The following is a 20788-nucleotide window of genomic DNA, read 5'->3' as shown; positions in this document are numbered from 1 at the left end:
AGAAAGGCAAACCTACAGTAGGTGAGGCCTGTCTCTCCTGGCAGAACACCTTGCATTCTTTCTGTGGGAGAGGAAAATGGAAGCCAGGGGCAAGACATAAGACCTACGGCCTCCTGCCAACGTGTGCTTGGAGAAAACACACAATAGATGTAGCTTGTTGGCTATGGGGAATCACTCCCAAAAGGCTTCCTTATCAAGGTAATAACAGCAACAGTATATTTCTGGAAGCTCAGAGCATTTTCTGCAATCCACTCACACATTTCTATAGGATAAATTAAGAATTGCGTATTTCCATGATATACTTTAGACAATAGAAACACTCAGCAAATTACTTATGCTTCACTCATAAGAAGAATGAACACTAGAGCTGGGGGAATAAAGAGTAATGACAAACGGAACACCTCATTCACTTCAGAGTGGGGGCTTTTTCTATCTTATTCAGGCTCATATTCCAGAGGTTTGTGTAGGAGATAGTCATGCGGCCGGCGGAGGACGGAGAAGAGGAAATATGCATTTGTAAAGAAAGAAGTCCACAGGACAGCGCAGGGACAATTTTAAATTGACGATTTCTACGCCAATCCTGTTTAAATAAACCTTATAAGGAAGTAAATCTGAGTAGCAAATAGAATACGTTTTGGTTTGTTTTTCCTTTTAAAATGGGAATAATGCTAGGGTAGGATTGGAAAATAACACCCACTTACCTGGCCCCACTCAAAAGTTTTGAAATAAAATAGTTTCCATGTTGGAATTGATGGATGTGAAAAGGATTGTGAAATTTTTAAACAAATGTTTCTTTTGATGTGCAAGAGTGTGATCTTCGTGTTTCTAACCTTCCTTCCTATTTGCTGAACTGCCCTGTGCATTAGCCCCTATCCACTTACAGAATGGGGAGCAATAGCCATTTTTTTCCCTCTAAAATAACAACGTGTGAGGAGACAAAAGGTTTAATCTCTGGAAAGACTGAACTTGAGAGGCCCTGCTGGGGACGACCAAGGTTGCAGCTGGAGGGCAGGGTGAGATAAGGCCTGACAAGAAGGAGGCCAGAGTATGTGTGTAATGACCTCCTGACCCCGCTCCTTACCAGGATCTGGGCATGTTTCCCAAGTAAGAGTGCCTGCTAGAGAAACTGAACCCCACTGAAGAAAAGACCTGCAAATTCTGACATCTGGGGGTCCCCCAAAGAAAGGCCAACTCACCATGAACACTCTACAGCAAAACTCACCAGCTGAACAGTGCTGCCTATGAATCAACTTCTAATCAACTACTCATTAGTTGATTCTTAAATCCAAAAGAATAAAGTTCAGAGGAAGGGGATAGAAAAACAATCATAATACATTCAGAGAAAAGGGAATATACTACATCAATGGAACAAAAACAAGATGCTATGTAAAAATAAAGGAACAATTTGGTGATGAAAAATAGCTCTTGGAAATTAAAAATATGCGAGCAAAACTTAAAATTTTAACGGAAAGTTTAGAAGATACACTCAAGAAAGTCTCCCCCAAAGTAGAACAAAGATATGGAATAAAAACAAAAGATGTTTTAAAAGCTGAGGAATAATCCAATTAAGTCCACCACGTAACTAATGACTTCCAGAGAAAACAGCAGAAAAAATTTATCAAAGAATGAATAAAAGGTGGTTTTCCAGAACCGGTGGAAGGCTATGAAACTTCACAGTGGAAGGCTGATCAAGTGACCCGTATATAAAAACACTTAACCAACTCACATTTCCACGAGGTTTTAGAAATCCAAAGATAAGATTTTAAAAACCGAAGAGAAGACAAAACAAACATGTGTAAAGGATCATAATAAGTACAGCAACCACGGATATCAGAAGACGCTAGGGCAATATCTTCAAAATTCTAAAAGAAAATTATTTTCAGCCCAGGATTCTATACCCACACAATCTGCCCTGATATTAGGATAGAGATCGTCACACCTGCACCTCTTCTCAGAAAGCTGCTGGAAGATGAGTGAGGTGACACAGGGGTCAGGACAGAGTAGGTGAACAGGAGCAAGGTGGAGAGAAGTGTCTGGGATGATAGGAATGGAGCAAACCAAACAGCCAGTTCAGAGTGAGCAGGAAGAGGGGGTCTTAGGAGGGCAGTCTCCTGAGGAAAGACTGACCTGACAGATTATCTGATGTAGGACACGCAGAAAGTTTTGTATTAAGAGGCCAGTAGAGGGTATGGGAAAAATTACGTGCATACACCTTTTGTTTCCCACCAGAAAACAGTGCAAAATTGTGAAAGGAAATGTAATGAAAGTATACTGCTTGGCTTAACAGGGAATGGTATGTACATAGTCATAAAAATATAAACACCAAATACTAAATTAATTAATAATTATAATACATCAGTATTTTGAGTAGTAAATAGTCTAAATTCTAACCTACCGAAATAGAAATCCAGATAATGCTAAAAATTAACACCTTAAAAAAGTCAATGTAAGATATTATTTTAAAATATAAAGATATTTGATGGACACTTGTCTCACTAGGGAGACCACTTCATGGACAGTGTAGATGCCTGACCACTGGAGTGTACACCTGAAGCTGAAGCTGAATAATAATGAATGTCAACTATAATATGTATACATATGTATATGTATATATGTATAGTCACAGGATGTGGAGAACAGCATAGGGAATAGAGTCAGTGGAACTATAACAGCTATATACGATGTCAGAGGGGTAGTACATTGGGGGAGGGGGGTTATCACTTTGTGAGGGGTGTAAACGTCTAACTATTACATTGGTTTATACACCTGAAACTAACAATACAAAAATAAATAAATAAAGATAAATATCATAATTTAAAAAGAACTGAAGGTGCTGGGGGGAGTAGCCTTGGTAGGAGAAGAGATGAAGGGTATGAGCGAAGGATGTCATTTTTCATGCTGTTTCGTGAAGCTCAGTTTTAAAAATCTATGTGTATATATTACTTGGATTAAAAAGTAACACTGAATATTTAAAAAGTAATCACTATGTGCCAGGCACTGTTCCAAATGCTTTACAGATGATATCGTTTAATTATCACAACCATCCTATTAAGTGACACTATTATTATCCCTGTTTTAAAGATATAAAAGGAATTTATAAAGGAAATAAAAGCAGAGAGGTCAAGTAATTTGCCCACTAGCCACTGATGGGGCCAGGATTCAAACTCAGGCAGTGTGGACCAGCATTTGGAGATCTTAACTTTGACGGAAGCAAGGAAAATTTAATTTCATAAATTATTTTGGAAAAAGCTATCTGAATTCACCTATTGATAAACCTAGACCGTCAAAACCAATCAAACTAACAGACATGGATAAGTAGAAAGCATTTATTTTCTCATATCTAAAATCCTATATTTTTCTATCAACAACAAAAAAACTCAAGAGCAAAACAACCTAAACAGCAAGAGCAGCAGAAAAGAAAAAGTTGGAAAAAAAATTGCAGTCACACAAACTATAGTTAAAAAATGACTAAGTTTCCTTGATATATGAATTTGTTGGAAAACCATTTATCAACAGCCTGTTTCTCTCTCGCAGAGTCCCTCAAGCCGAGAGCCATGTCATTCCCCTTTGACTGATTAATTAGCCAATCAGGGGACATTTTTCATTGTGAGGCATGAAGGTTTATTCCAGCTAATGTTTGGTCTCTAATGGAGACATATTAAAGCCAACTCGGCTATTTTAGCCCTGTGGAGTGACCAAAAGGAAAGGATAGAAGATAAATCAAAAGAGCTCCCTTCAGTTTCCCTTCAGTCCTTAACAAAACCCCCAAGGAGCAAATGGCTGGAGGAAAGATCCTCTACCAATAAAGAGAAAAAACAAAGAAAAGAAAGGTGGAAATGCCTTCAAACCAAGGGGATCCTTTCCTGTTTCCAAAGAGCAATAATTTATCCTCTGTTGATTAACAGACCACTGATAGAACAGGCACCAAAAAGTCAATATCCAGCTCTTCTTCCTTTTATCAAAAGCTGTGCTCAATAGAAAATCTAGCTCTGTAATGCTTCTTACTCACTTGGAATGATTTCACCTGCACGCTGAATTAGACGAGGCAGTGAGTAGCCTGATCTCCGGCACCATTTACACACTCATCTCACTCCAGGCAGGCAGTTGCTTACTGTGTGGCACAAGTTTTCTAAGCTTCTTATCTATCCCTTTCCCTTTGACAGTCACCAGAGCACAAAGATGTAGAAGTTCAAATCTCAGAGGAATACAAGTTCCTATAGAGGATAGTTGTGAACATGCACATATCCAGGAGATAGAAAGCTCACCTTAAATATGTTTATTATGCTACCTAGCACACTCCACGAGACGGTCTGAGCAGCCAGTCTTTGCCATGCAATTCCACACTTCAGCACGTAAAACTACCCAGCTTTCTCACCTCCAAATAGCCAAAGATTACAAGTTGGCAGTCTGTGTCAGATAAGATCACAAACCTATTTCACTTGTCCTGAAGAGAATTCACCACCTTTACCACCATCACCACCACCACCACCGCCACCACCACCACCACCACCAGGAACACCATCATCATCGTTATTATTTATGAATCTTGGATAATTTCAGACAGGATATCAGTCTGTTGATTCCCTGTTATCTTAAAGTCAGACTACATACACATTTACAGTTATATGCCTGGGCACCATTGGCATTTGAATTTGAGGCCTTGGATAAACTGTTCTTCATATTACATCTTCTTTTCTGACTGGTCCACCCAGAGACTCCTACCCTTTGGGCGTAGATCAATTATCAATTCCTCTCTGTAGCTTTTCCTGACATCCCCAGTGAGAATTAGTGGCTCCTGGTCTGTGTTCCCATAATGTTTAAAGCATACTTCAACAACTAAATTCAGTTTGACAAAAACTTCATTGAGCACCTAACTCGATACCAGGTACGGTTCTAGATGCTAGTTGGTACAAAAATTCCTGCCATGTGAGAGCTCCATTCCAAGCAGGACAGTAAACAAGTGAACTATTTAGTACATCAGGTGGCGGTAACTGCTATGGAGAAAAATAAAGCAAAGGAGAGGGTACAAAAGTGTCAGGGGTTTTTGTTGTTATTATTTGCAGTTTAAATTTTACATAGGGTAATCAAGGAAGACCGACTGAGACTACAAAATATGAAGGAGGTGGGGGGTAAGCCATTCCATGCAGAGGAACTATCAAGTACTGAAACGTGAGGTGGGAACAATCCTGAAGTACTGGAGGAAGAGCAGAGTGGGCAAGGAAAAAAAAACAGCAGATGAGTTAGGGCAGTTAAGTGTGTGTGTGTGTGTGTGTGTGTGTGTGTGTGTGTGTCTGCGTGTATGTGTGTTGTGTGTGTGAGAGAGAGAGTTAGTTGTGGGGCAGAAGAGGATCACGTAGGATTTTAGGCCATTGAAAGGATCTGCCTTTTACTCTGAGCGTAACAGGGAAACTTGAGAGTATTTTTAACAAAGTACTGACATGACCTCAATTATATTTTCAAAAGATCACTCAAGCTGCCGTGGGGAAAATACACTGTAGAAAAGATTCTATTAGACTTTCATAGAGAATATATTACCTTATGTTCAATGTGTTTATATGTCTATCTCCTATAGCAGAGGACCACGAATTCCATGAAGGGGACCAAGTACTATTGTCTTTGCAGTTTAAGCAATCAGAATAATACCTGGGACACACGAGGTACTCAAATAATCATAGAATGGTTAAATTTTTATAACCTTCGAAGTTTTTGCTGCTTTTCCATTATACCAACAAACTATATTATGGAAGAGAAGAAACAGGACAGTGACTATAACTCTTACCTATAAGAGAATATTTTTTATGTAGGGCTTCAGGGGTATTAATAAACGTGAACATAGTACGAGGTACAAACAATCGTCTTGGTTGAAACTTAGTATCTTTGGTAAGCTATTCACTATTTTGTATTAGTTTTCATTATCTCCGAGAGTGTTATGATGTTCCGATGGATTTCAGTGAAGGGAAAACATAGGATAAGGGTATACTGGAACCTCCTAAACGGACTGCCCCTCAATTCCCTTAAATGGCATTTGATTCCATTGGTAAATGTCTCCAAAAGTTAAATTTTCTATGACCCCTCCAGATAATTTGTACTGCTTTCTCCCTCTTTAAATGGGATACATTCTTTATATTTAACTTCATCTCTGAAACTCACATTAAAAATCTGCTTTCCCTTCCTATTGTTATTTGACTCATTTCCAGAATGACGACAGAAACAGTCCTACTTGGTACAGGGGCATAAACTAGGCGCATGATCCAAAGGGTCTTTCTGTACCTGGGACCCTATTATCTTTACACAAACAGACTCCAGAAGTACTGAAACACTGGAAACCTTCTTGGAATAGGGATAGCATTGAATCCTTATGAAATTCAGTACCATCATCTCCATGGATACTCAACACATGTTGATGGTGATAAAGAGCTTCTATCTCAGTTTTCTTTCATTTTTTTTAAAAGCAGTAAGTTCTTTACACTCTAAACAAAATCCTATACTTCTACTCAAAATTGTATAGGACGTAACATTAAAAGGAAAGATCACTGCCTTAGTTATTGCTTATCATAAATATTAATGAAAACGAAATTGATGTGCTAAGAAGTCCTCTGTGATGGCTGTAATGGCAATATGACAACAAAAAGTCTCTTTGCTTGAGGACTTTAAGGGAGGACTTACTAACAATGAGTGAGTTTAGTCAGTACATTTATATTGCACATTGTTCAGCATGTGACTATGTGCACATGGATTAAAATTTTCTCATTTCGAAACTGTTTCAGTGGAAGTTATTACTTGCCATCTTAAATTTGAGTGTGTGAACAATTACAATGATAATAGCAATCTCAGCAGCAACTAAGGCGCACTGGGCACCTACTACATGCTAGGGACTGTGCTAAGAGGTTTACATGGCTTATCCCTTAATCCTCGCTAGATAATTTTCCATCCCCACTGCATGAGTGAAGAAGCTGAGGCTCAGAGGTTAAACAGCTTGCCTCAGATCTATAGTCTTCAAACTACTCATGGGCGCAAATGCAGGCTTACCAAACTCAAGTGCCTACTCAGATTCTTAATACCACATTCCACTGCATGAGCCTCCTTGTGGAAGAAACCACACAAATAGAACATTTCCTTGGGTGACATCATTTCCTCATTCTATTGGTTAAGATGGTTCTACCATGTTCATCAATGAATCAGAGAACCATAGAATGACAGACCCTACAGAGACATTTCAGTTATCTAGGTAACAAACCACCCCCCAAACTTAATGGCTTAAAACACTAACAGTCACTTCATTATCACTCACTATTTCTATGGGTCAGCAATTCAAGGAAGAGTTTGGCTGGATTGTTCTGGCTCAGGATTTCTCTAAAAGCTGTGCTCAAAAAGTAGTTAGAGCGGCACAGCAGGGGCTGGTCAGGCACCTCTCTCTCTTCATGTAGTCTTGGGGCAGCGCAAAACTCTGTGCATGGTCTCTCCTCGTGGGCTACTCTGGGCTTTGGGCTTTCTTACAGCTTGGGGGCTGAGAGCAGCGGGACCGCTCCTACTAAGGCTGACGGCTTCCAGAGCAAGTAGTTTAGCTAACAAGGCCCAGAAAGTCACACAGCGTCCCCACCACTAGATTCTGTTGGCTACAAGCAAGTCACAGCCTGCCCAGATGGAAGGCAAGGGGACTAGGCTCCACTCCTGATGAAAAGGGCCAGGGTCAACCTAGAAAAGTACGTGAAAAGGGAGACATCACTGGGGCCATCTTTGCAAACTAGAATCTACTACAAGAACATAGAATTCAACACTCTCATTTTATGGATAAGAAAACCGAGTTTACAAATAAAATAGGAACATCCAAGACAGTTAATGTCACCTGGACAGTCAAAATTTCTAATAATTCTTTTAAGTTTTAAATTGCTAAGACAATTTGCTATTTTACCTCAAGATTATTCGATTTCTTGTTTGAACACAACAAAGACTTTTCACATTCATCTCCTGAATATAAAACATAAACAGATAATGCAAAGCTTTGAGTCAAGAACCATTTCAAATGCGAGTATTTCCTTTGTTCTCTTTACTACAGAAGCAGGGAACCTTACACCTTGAAGGACTCACGTGCATTTAGTTCAGACTCATACCTATCACAAGAATTCTTCCAGGAAACTCACCATGAGGTACATCCTATAGCTGGCCAGTTTTACCAACCCACGCTGCTTCCTTTCTCTGAGTAGAAATTGTTCTATGAATTTCATCCACTAGTACTAGTTCTTCCTTATGAAGCACACCGAACAAATGTGTTCCTTTTCTAGAGAACCACACTGAAAGCATCCAACATTCAAAGTCAAGATCTCTCTGTAGTCTAGGCAGAATTTCCTAATGGCTCATCTACCATCTACCTATTCCTGTGCCTAACATGCTTTCCAGATACCTACCCTGTTTCCCCGAAAATAAGACCTAGCCAGACAATCAGCTCTAATGCATCACTTGGAGCAAAAATCAATATAAGGCCCGGTATTATATTATTTACATATTATATTATATATTACATAAAACTATACTATACTATATTATATCATATTATACTATATTATATTATATTATGACCCAGTCTTATAGTAAAATAAGACCAGGTCTTATATTAATTTTTGCTCCAAAAGATGCATTAGAGCTTAGAGCTGATTGTCCAGCTAGGTCTTATTTTTGGGGAAACACAGTATGTCCCTAATGACATTGTCTGAACGCACTCTTTTAAAATATGGCACTTAGTTCCAAATAGAGCAGTTCAAATACAGTCACCAGTGCAGAAAACAAGCAAAAAGACCGTTGCTTCAGCAATCAGGCACAATCCTTCTAATGTAGCTCAAGCCTGCATCAGGGTAGTTGGCATACTACATACTGTGGCTTAGGTTAAACTTATGGTTAGGTTACATATCCTAGCCTCTAAGTTAATTCTCATTTAGCTGCTACCAAATTAGATCTTTCCAGGCTTAAATGAGACTTTATGTATCTTCATAAAATTTCATCTATCTAGTTTTGGCGAAATGTCCCAGCTTAAAGAAATTATTTTGAACCTTGATTCTGTTACCAGTGGTCAAAATGATGACAAGAATTACTGAAGTCATCATTGCTGGCAAAAAATAAGCTTTAGATATTAAATGTATTATTTGGCTTGTTTGTGGGCTTAGTTTAAATTTATCTCTAACTGAAAGATGTGTCATTAGCAGATTACTTTAGCAAATACTAGGCAGGAAAGCTGCCCAACTTTTGAATGGGGTGAGGAGGGGAAGACAGAGCGATAGAGGTTGGAAGAACAGGAAAGTTTCAAATTTAAGAGTCTATAACCTGTAAACCACCTACAAAACTCGACCTAATTCACGAATATGAGTTACTAACATGAAAATTCAGAAGTAAGGAGAAATAGTCTTTGATTCAAAGATATTTCAAGTAAAAATATTTAAAAAAAGGTCCCTTTTTTCCTCAATGATTTTCCCTATGAGCTGCTTAGGGCAATTGACAGAACTGGAATAAAGAGTGGCCCAAAATACCTCACGAATTTAACCCACCAAAAAAGAAAGGTCTGCTTTAGTTTTCAGATTTAACAATCAGCAAGAAATGGGAAAGGGGATTCATGATAACTGAAGGGAAAGGGACACAAACCACAAAAAAGTCATGCTTTGGTTCAAAAAAGCAAAAGCCATCAGAATTCAAGGAAATTGAACCTTAATTGGGTATCCTGGGAGAGTATCAGAAACACTCACAAGGTTTCTAATTCAATCAAGCCATAGGGGTGAAAAAATTGACAATTATTTTGCCAGGAGCCTATGCCAGAAACACGTTGTTTGGAGAAACAAAGTAGGAATGCTGGTAACACGTTCTAAATCCTTGATATGGTTTAGGAGCATTTTCTCTAGTGATAAGGCTGAATCAGGAAACAAGCTGGGTAGAGGAAGGAAACCAGGAAGGTGGGGGAGGGAAAAAACAAGAAGGAAAAAAAAAAAAAATGGAGTATCAGGAAGTTCAACCAGATAGGAACTAATGGAATTTGTTTTTCAGTGTCTCCAACTCCAACTTGCAAACCAAGTAAGAAAAGACACACACATACACACACACATTCATATCTACACCTCTTGGCAGGCACTGGCCGGCACAAGTACCTGCTGATGGTCTCAAGGGACCCTCGTAATTTCAATTCAATATATTCGATCATTTCTTTGTCTCTGTAGAAAGTGCATACTTCTCCAATTTAGGTGCACTCCAATCCAGAGTTATTGTCTTCCAATTAATATAGCATAAAGACTTGGAAATTAGAAATGTACAACCAGCCATTCCCACATAAAGAGTTGATTAAAAGTTTTCTGAGTAATTGGTAGTTTGTGATGATCTTTCTTTCATTGTTTAAGCAAGCAGTTCTGAATACCCAGATTCACCTGGGAAACAGTGCGCGGTGGATAGCCTCTGTGGCTGGAGGGAAGTAAGTGCCAATAAAGTTGAGTATAGTCCCTGAAGAGAGAGGAAGGCTTTAACCCCCGTCGCAGTGGAAAATGGTCAAGACTATGAAAAACTGTTCTAGAGTGAAATGCAATGTCTGAAAGCTAATTTCTGGCAAATGGGATTTTTAAAAACATAAAATGGTAGAGCAAACAATCATTCAATAATCCTCGCTCAAGAATCTACTATGTACACACCCGTGGGTTATGCTTGGCAGGGGATTAAAAATTAATTGATGAGTATTTCCTACTCTCAGAGAAGAGATAGTTATTTATTGATCAAAGCATTTCAAAAGGAAAAACTATTTCAAATATAAACTTTGAAGCAATACAAAACATAAGTAACAAGTCCATTTTTAAAAAAAGAGAAGAACAATGAGACTGCAATTTACTGAATTCATCACCTGCTGGGGATCCAGAAATGAGTATGACACAAGTCCTCTCTCTTTAAGCAGTTCACTGTCCAATGTGAGTGACAGATGAAAAAGTTTACATGTAAAAACACAGTGGATTGACTTCTTCATTAGACGTATGAAGGTTAGAGAGGACAGAAAGCATAATTTAAATTTCATAAATGTGTCCTAGCCATCTTAGGTTTAGTTTGAATTGTTTTGATATTATTTTTTTATTTTCATATATTATATGGAAAATAATTAAGGAATTAGATTCTTGACTTGGCAGTTTGCTTTACTACACAATATATACTAACCTCAGAAAATTTCATTTTAAGTGATTTTTTTGTCTGTTTTTTGTTTTTTGACTAGGAAGAGATTTTTTTATGCAGTACTGGATTTTAAAGCTTCTTTTTGGATCAAGGACTCCTTTAGAAATCTGATAAAAGCACTGAGAACTTTATATACCCAGACATACGTACATGCACACATGCCCACATACAAATTTTGCATGCAATTTAAAGGAGTTCACCAACCTCACTATAATGAGTGTACCCCGAGATACTGCCCAGGCTCTTCCTATACTTACGAGTTGCAGACAACAAAACTGTCACATAATAATACCACTTCGTATGTATAAATCACATTACAGTTTGATGTACTTCTAAAATTACTGACTTCAGCAATAGGTTTGGACTTTAAGGACATCAAACGAGCTGATTTCTACCTTTCTCTAAAGACCCATAAGACAGAAGACATAAAATCTAGCATGAATAAGGGCAGGAGGCAAGTCACGGAAACTACAATCAGCCCGTAAAACTTCGGCATTGATTATTACTAATATGAACAGACTCAGCACCAAGCTGTGGGAAATCAAATGGTTCACCTATACTTTATTTCAAATTAGACAATTCCATTGGCAGCAGTGGTAGCTGGGGCTAGGGATGGTGGCGGCGGGGGTGTGCCTACGATTGGGGGCAGCACGAGGGAGCTCTCTGCGGCGGGGGAATAGTTCTGTATCTTAACTAATGCAGTGGTTACGGGATCCACAAGTGTGATAAAGTGGCACAGAACTATGCACAAAGATTGTACCAAAGTGAACTTCCTGGTTTTCCTCTGTACTGCACTTATCCCAGTGGGATAACTGGGTGAAGGGCACATGGAACCCCTCTGAACTTTCTTTGCCATTGCCTGCGTGTCTATAATTATTTCAAAATAAAAAAGTTTGACAAAAACACCCCCAAAGCAAAATAACCTCATAACTGTTATTAATCAAGGGCTGCTGATTTTTTAATATATATTCAGATCATTCAATTTATGTAAGAAACCAGAAAATGCACAAGTAACAAAGCACCTATGCTCCAGAAACTCAAGGTAGCTCTTTCTTAATTCAGCCGACAGCTCTAATGACAAAGTAAGGTCATTCCCAAAGCTGGCCCAGGCATTGGTAAGATGCTTCTGAACCCATCACAGTTCAAGTCTGACTGAAGGCAAGGAAGAAACTTTTAAAGGTTAAATCATTATTTTCAGCAAAATGAGAATAACAGCCAATCATTTTCACATTATGATAATGTATTAACTACGTATGTCTTTGACAAAAAACTCAAAGAAAACTCCTAAAGCATAACTCAAATCATCTAAATGCAGATTTTTTAAAAAGGCGAACAAAGTTCATTGACATTGTGGTAGAGGGGAAAGGACACTGACTTCGGGGCCAGAGGGACCTGGATTTAAACCCCATTTGTGCCACTTTGGAGCTTTGTAACAAACCTTTCTGAGCTCAGTTTCCTCATTGCTAAAAGGGTGCTAACAAATGCCTATTTCATAGGACTGTTCTGAAGAGTAAATGAGATACTTTCGCAAGTGTCTAGCACGATGTCCGGCACACAGATGCTGAATAAAGCTGTCATTTCTATTATTGTCACAGTCAGGGGTTGTAGACATTAGTAAGCTTGGGCTAATGTGAGAGCTACGATGTGGCCCCCAGCCAGACGTGGTCAGTGCCCAAGGTTCTTTAAATCTAGATGCAAAGACAATATCAATATCAGCACCTATCCAGAGCACGCAGAGAGGTCTTACTGCTCCAGCATTCCATGCTTCATGGCTTCTGAGATTCATCAGCATTTGACCTCCAGCCGCACCTCTGCCTTGGCGATGCCATGTATAAACTCAGGCCAATGTTGCTGTGGGGGGTCAAGGGAGTGAAAACAAAGCAACCTTCTTTCCACCTGAGAACAGGAGCCAAAAGAGGTGGTATTTTCAAACACATCTGATCAAAGGCCTCCTGCCCTTGGCTATAAGAGCTGTTGTAACTAACATGGTAAGGTTTCTTAGCAACAGTTTATTCAGGGAAGGTACAGGCATGCCTCAATAAAAGCAAGCTCTATATATGAAAATCCACATGTATATAAAATCTAAATTTAAAAGTGACTCTGCTTTGCAGAAAGACTGATTTGGTGTCTGAACACATGATTAGATTTAAATAACATCTATCTGATATACACATGCAGGTATATGCAGAAGACTACAGAGCTCCTACCTACGCGGTGTATAGGTAGGTGTGGGCAGCAGCTTCGTCACCTGGGAGCTCCCAGAAATGCAGAATCTTGGGCTGCACCCACCCTCAGGAACCAGACTCTGCAATTTAACAACATTCCCAGATGATATGTGCATGTTAAGATTTGAGATGCCCTGTCCTAGACAATATTCGTGACCCTAAAGCCAGAAGTTCTAACAGTATAGTTACAAATCTAGTCCTGATAATTAGAATAATTAGAATAATTATCTGAGTAGACTATTTTTTTTAACAAAATTTTTTCTTCTTTTTTTAATACTTACACCTGGATCCTAACCCAAGACTTGGATTTGAACGGTCTAGGGCGGGGCGCTGGCATTAGCATTTTCTTAAAAGGTCCTTAGAAGATTCGAATGCAAGTGTTGTTGAGAACCACTGCTGCACTGTGATATAAAACAGCCCTGCCAAACAATTAGGATTTTAAATGCATCATTACAAGAAAACATTAAACTAGAATGAGAGATTGAGATGTACTTAGATATAGATCTTGCACAAAACGGTACTATATCAAGGTTGGTCTTGACACCAATTGCACCAAAATAGATTTTCCCTGGGCAATTGTTTCTGACGTTCAAATACGGGCTCACTTTATTTTAACACAATCACAAATGACTACACCACCAAAAAGTCAAGTAACAACAAATAGCGTTGAAAACCTCATGGCACCTAACGCCAGTTAGTCCTCAAGTAGACAGATGTCTGCCAGAGGATTAGAAACCTCTGCTCTTCTAGAACAAACTTTCCTGTGCTAACCACATACATTCTTTTAAAGTTCTACCAAAAGCCCTTAAGTAATATCTCCTTCCCTAATCTGTTCAACTATAAAATTTCAAAGAGAGTGCTGGAGAAGATGAGGGTTGGGGGCAGTAGGAGTTAGCAGCAGGGAGAAAAGGGAGGACCAAGGCGTTCACGAATGCAAGGATTTGGAAAAGTCAGTGCAGCGGGAATGGCCTCAGGGCTCCAGAGTGGGATGCGGGGCTAACGCCAAGTTCCGGATGTGGCCTCGGGAGGGGGCTGTTGGGGCAGAGCAGAGGTGACAGAGTATCCCGGAGGATCCTGAAATTACTGCAGATGGTCAGAGGAGAGGGGTTCAGGAGAAAGCCTAAGATTCACCAGATGCAAAGTCCTTAGTGAACAAGGCAGACGGCCGAATCCAGGTCCTACAGTAACCGTCGAGGGGCACAGGTGACCAACAGCAGGGTGGTCTGATGACCCCCAGCCCTTTCCAACCGCCTCTTGAGAATGAAGCACCCAGTAGGGCCTCATATCCTCCCTACGGACCCACCTGCCTTAACATGACTCGGCAGAGCTCTACAGGCACCAGCCCTCAGCAAGCCACGGGGCCCAGAGTTCCTTTCCCGGGTGGGGCCTGCTTTGTCCTCACTGCTAAAGGTGTAGGGGCAGAAAAGTACTGAGAATAAACATTTATTCCCAACCTGCAAAGGAAATCGTCAAACAAAATTTCTAATAACTGGTAATTCCAGAGTCTTTGAAAATAATATTAAGTCACAGATATTAATAGCTACCAACCTGGAAAATTTGTCAGTTTGGGGAAATATCAGAAATAAATGAAACGTGTCTTTTTTGTTCTATAGTCACCACAGGCCCTGGCTAGGAACCAATAAAAGAACATAAGTATGACATACCAGATTAGCTGGGTAGTAGCTGCAGCAACCATACATCCCAGATTTTTGGAGACATCATCAATTCTAAATATTTTTATCCCATTATCTCTAAAAATATGTATTTAAAAAATCTAATATTGATATCCAAACTACATCCAGGGCTGTCTCTTACAGTTGTAAGTGACACAAAAATTTTTATGCTATATTACACAGCCCAATTTAATAATTACAATGATGAATTATGGATTCATCCGATTTAGGGTGTAGTTCAGTCACCCTATTATCTTCTAGTTCTGAAACAAACAGCATTACACAATGGAAGAAATACTATATCTAAGTCCCTTCCAGCATCTCAATGCTGGTTGTTCCAACACGATTTCAAAATGTCTTTAACTTGGAACAGACCAGAACTGCGCGGTACACAGGGCATATCCTTCCTCCCCAACCATGTTCCAAATAGAGCGACGCAGTCTGAGCAAAGCAAACAGAATCGGGATATGCAACCTCCCTCTCCTGGAGATGGCGGAGATGGACCAGATCAGCAGTAGGATTCATCCCCAAGATCAGTCTAGTCCTCATAGAACAACAACAACAACACCCAGATGACACAGATCCTTTTCTATATTCCTTATAAAACATGTTACCTACCAACGATTATTAAGAGGGTCACATTTAGCCTTTGTAAGACTGAAAGTTTTGTGTGTTTTTTGTAACTTTGAAAACTACTATTCTTAACAAATAGTTCTATACACCATTGAAAATCAAACACTATAGAAAGAAAACATATCAGGTGTATGTGGCTTAATACCTCGGTAGTCTTCTTACTCTGTCTTTTCCCAAAAATGCAGTCAAGGTCTGTTTTGCTCCGAGATGACAGATCCTTTCCTAGAAAAACAATACGATGCCTTTTAGTAACACCGTTCTTTCTAAAATGCGGAGCACAGATACAAGCTGTGAAACTCCTGAAAGCAAACTGGGTTTTGAAAAAGAAGCCATTTTATAAACTACTGACTTTCTGTCCCCCCTTCACAGATTACAACTCCTCAATTAATAAATAAAATTAGTTAAATTTTAAAATCACTTAAAAATCAAATAAAGTGTTTGCGAGGCAGAACCTCTGACATTCTCTTAATGGTAGAAACAACCAAGAGTGTGAAGACTGAGAGGAAAACTAAATTCTAAAGCTCGCTCGCCTACTGGTCTGCCTTAGAGGCATCATTTCTGGGTCTCTGGTTCCCCATTTATAAAACAGATCTTATTTACTTCAAAGAGACATGAGCTACTTACTTAGGATTATGAAATGCAGAATAAAAAATGCTGCTACATACATAGCTTCAAACCCCCACATACACACATGAATGAGAACATACTGTATTTGACATAGAAGCTCAATAATCAATTGAACGAATGCGTATTTAAAAAGAATAAATGCAAATAAAAAGTACCATATTAGGGTGTTTTAGATTTTTCTTTAAAAAAAATTTTTTTTTATTGTTATAGCTATATCAGCTTTAAGTAACAGGTTACATGGTAAGAGCAGGAAATGAAATGGTTTCTGGCAGAAGCAGTGGCCAAAGGACCCCATGATTCTTATTAAAAAACACTAAACTCTCACTTAATTTCAAACCCACAAACCAACTAATTTAAAATTCACTTCTTTGGAATTTCCACTTCTGCCAAAAACACTCTGTGAGCAGTCGACCAAATCTATTCCCATTTGTCAGCTTCATGGCTAATGCCTTTCAAAATGTAACTATTCCATGTAAAGTCTTGAAGCTCTGGGGGAGTGAGGCTCTGGGTTAGACACAGGAATTTCTGTTTTGAGTTGGAAGGCTGAGTTCCACTGTCACAGACTCACTCGTCTTCTCGGTTTCCTGTAGCAAACTGACGTGGCAAAGTAATGTCATGACCCAGAGGTTCTAGTTCACTGGCTATCACCGGGGCATTCAAATATGATATTGCTCACCATGAAATTAAAAAACAAAACACCCTTCAATTTAATGCAAAGCCAGGTGCCAAAACCAGTTTCACAGGCAGCAGTACCAGATTCAATGGTCCAGTCAGTACTACCTGTTCCTATCAGGAAGAACATGCTCCTATGTGGCTCTCTCCTTTCTTCCTGAGCTAGAAACGAAGGCTTCCTGATTCTTATTGATTATTAAGTAGAACCCTGACAAAAGACCCCAAAGGAAACCGACTTCACAACAAAATGAAGCATATACCAGATAGGAACTCAAGAAATAAACCAGAGAAGTGGGGAATACAATTGGTTGCAGTGGGGAGAAGGGGACAAACCCTCAGGAGTTCTAGAGACCTATTCTAGGTTTGTCATTAGCATAGCCCATTTTACACTGTGGAATTCGTTTCAGAAAAAGGAGTTGTACTTAGTTCAAAATGTGTACTGGCCATCTATCCTACACTATCTTCTGAAACGCAATAGATACCCTAAAGGAAGTGCAAATTAAGACCTCTTTTACAGCAATTCAACTAAAAGGAATGCTGGAGGGATTAAGGAAGGGAAGGTACATGCAAGATGACAATTTTAAAACAGGATGTCAAAATACGAACACACAGAGATCAAACAAATCTAAAAATCAAAGGGAAAACTACCAAGCTGGTAGAGATAGTAAGCTATACCAATGAAGGTTGCAAGTGTTTCTAAAGTTTTGGTGATAGGTTCTTGTGTCAGAAATTTTTATCCTCTAGCAAAGTTCCCTTAAGTAAATGTAGAAACCACGATTGTTACAGGCCTTGCTCTGGATTTGATCTGGAAAACAAAACACAGAGAAGAATTAGGAGTCAGAGACCAATGGAAAGGAACCCCAAGGTAGATAAAAATGGAAGATGGAAGCAATATAGAAATAGTTATTAGTTAATGGTTCTGGTTGAATATGTTATAAAATTATGGCCACGTTTAAATAAAATATACGTATTAAAAATGAGTTTAAAAGCTTATTGGTCTCAGTTCTGAACTGTAGTTAAATTACAGCAAATACTGTTGATAAACTTAGATCTTAGAAAAAAATGACAATCACAAAATTAAACAAGCCGAGAAACATGTTATCTGTCTGGATTTGGTTTGTGTATCAGTCTTCAATTGGCCATAACATTTTGAGAACCAAGGAAAAAGGGTTCCAGTTCCCAAACTGATGTAACAAAGGTCCATGAAAGGATGAGCAGGTAGAAAAGCACTTTATTTATGATCATTTTAGCTGTTTTGCTAATAATCATTAAGTATCAGGTTTTCCAGTCTATCAGGGCAGCAAACCAGAAGGGAGGGCTGTTACTGCTATCACCAGATACGTACAACACCAAGTCCTCATGGGAAATGAAACTATGAAAAATGAACGTAAGAACTTAAGAATCACAGAGATTTAGAGCCTTTTCGTTTCAGGGCAGAAGTCATATATAGAACCCAACAAGTTCTAAGGAGAAAACTATATTATAACTGAGGCTCAAAATCTTGGCATTTTTCTACGCAAAGTAAAGGGGCAAGGGCAAAGAAATGCAGGTTTGAGAAACATGTTTATGAAAATAAACAGTTAAGGCTTATGTAGGGAGCTCCACTCGCTTAGAAAATTCATTTGCACTCCCCGATCAAGAAGGATAAAACCAATAATATTAAATTTTTAAAAATGGAAACACATGGGACTGATTCTAGGACAGAAGATTATGACAACTTCTATACAGGGTAATGTCAGAAAACCAGGAACCGTGAAAGAATCAGAGTAGGGGGTGAAATGTGATAAGATAGTCAGAATTTTTTAAAAGTCTGCAGTGGTGTGACTTCATATTTAAATGTCAAAAGAATCAAAAGAGGAAACTTAACACCCATCAGAGTCTAACCGTGGGGAGGACTTCACCATGCTTAGGACACTACATTCCGTGTTTCCAGACTAGCAAGGTAACAACTACCAGGACATGTGTTGTGCATGTCATTTCCTTGTTTAAAAAGCAAAATACTACAAATTGTCACCGGGATAGGAGTCTGAGTAAATGACCATGATGAAGTTGCACAACTACAGTTTATGCAACTTTTTATCCACCCATTGCACAACTGGGGAGAAAAAAAGCAATGCTCTCCTGACAACTGCTCACTGTATACAGAAAAACTTCAAAAATGGTTTTGTTGAAATTGATATTTTCCCTACTGTTTCCTCTCTACAGATATAGCATTGCCACACATTTCTCGAGTTAAAAGAAACCATGTTGAAGTTAGGCTTTTAAACAAATATAGTTGAAAATGCCTTTTAAAAGTATATAATAAATTATTTCAAATTAAAATGATAAATTTAGGACTAGAGGAAGAAATAATTATGTATCAGAACTAAAATGATATAGCCAATATTTAGGCAGTATAAATTTTACAGTGCTATATGCTACTATAACCTCACTAAAGTAAAATTTTTGTCTTTACTCTTCACACCAAGCTACGTAAAGTGAAGTCTTCTCATGTTTTGGTTTTCTGAACCATTGATGGAGTTCCAACACGAATCATCCTCATCCAATAAGTGATGCAGTTACTTTCATTATATGCATATCCACAGGCTAAAACCCTTATGATCCATAATGCTGAACAATCAAAAGTTCCATATAATGGAGACATTTCTGATAAGTCCTAAAATAGAACCTATTTTAGAACTCAATAATGACTTAAGAACCTTTCCTCATTTTACAAAAGAAGAAACTGAGTGTGACAGAAGGGAAGTGGTTTAGCGATTTGTCTGAGAGAATGATGGCCAGTACTCAGGTTTCCTGTGACCTGAGAGTCTACCTTGGAGGAAACTTAAGAGTTTATCATTCATATCCAGTGACAATAGTTGCTCTACCTGAAAAAATCTCTTTTAGTAAATTAAAGAACTTTAAAATAAACTTTCCCTATGGGGTGTTAAGATGGATGGTAAGCATGTAAGCATTCTCATACATGCTTCCTTCTCCCCTCTTTTCTACTTATTCCCAGTCTGCACTCAATCTCCTCTGCTACCTAACTTTCTTCCCTTTATACCAAATCCCTTTTCTCCCCAAGCAAGGCTAATAAATAAGCACACCCTATTTTAAGAGAGAGAAAATGACGGCACAACACACCAAGCAGAGTGACAGGGTCACCTGGCAAGGGAGTGGTTTCACGAGAAATAGAAAGCAAATACTCCTGGCAGCCATTAGATTAAAGAAGACTAAGGAGGTTTATCCGGCTTTAGCAACTGCTTCAGACGAACTCATGCATGTAGTCAGCTACTAAAAGAAAATTAGAAGATTTTATTTGCAAAAGTGAAAGCTTAAAAGACTGCCATACCATTCAAAAGTTACAGGCCACTTTTAATTTCATTAATTTGCTCAGCTGGACCCTTCTGCCTTACCTCTGCTTCTTTCTATAGGGTCTAATGAGAAAAGGAGGCGTATATAAGGGGTTGGGTAGGAAGTGACTATTTAGCTCTCCTCAAAAGGACCAAGGGGCCAACAGGATGTTCTGTTCTTCAGCAGGTCGGGGGTGGACAGAAACCATGAGATGAAGCCATAGAGAAAAGCAACAAGGAAGGCTCCAGCTGCGAGAAAGGGAAGGGATGACACGAGAGCCATACAAACCACACCTGCTGGGACAGGGAAGGAGGAAGCACCGGCATCTCCTTGCACACACTCCCAAAGCTATTCAGCTCCCAACTCCATTCAGCTCTGCCATAGACTCTCATTTAAACCAAGCCCATTCCTACCTTTTGGGGTCCTAGCCCCAAATGAGAA

The 20788-nt window shown here is 39.0% G+C and overlaps 1 protein-coding gene across 1 annotated transcript in view; it reads right to left on the bottom strand.

Moving 5' to 3' along the window:
* PINX1 (PIN2 (TERF1) interacting telomerase inhibitor 1) overlaps positions 1 to 20788 on the bottom strand; it is a 76366-nt gene that overhangs the window by 37265 nt on the left and 18313 nt on the right. The window contains exon 6 of the mRNA XM_019733109.3: positions 15861 to 15937. Coding sequence (XP_019588668.1) covers positions 15861 to 15937 — 77 coding nt within the window. The remainder of the gene's footprint in view (positions 1 to 15860; positions 15938 to 20788) is intronic.

This window comes from Rhinolophus sinicus, chromosome 15, assembly GCF_057876585.1.
Source record: "Rhinolophus sinicus isolate RSI-liver-muscle chromosome 15, RSI-T2T, whole genome shotgun sequence".
Lineage (NCBI taxonomy): Eukaryota > Metazoa > Chordata > Mammalia > Chiroptera > Rhinolophidae > Rhinolophus > Rhinolophus sinicus.
This window is presented reverse-complemented; position numbering and strand designations above follow the sequence as displayed.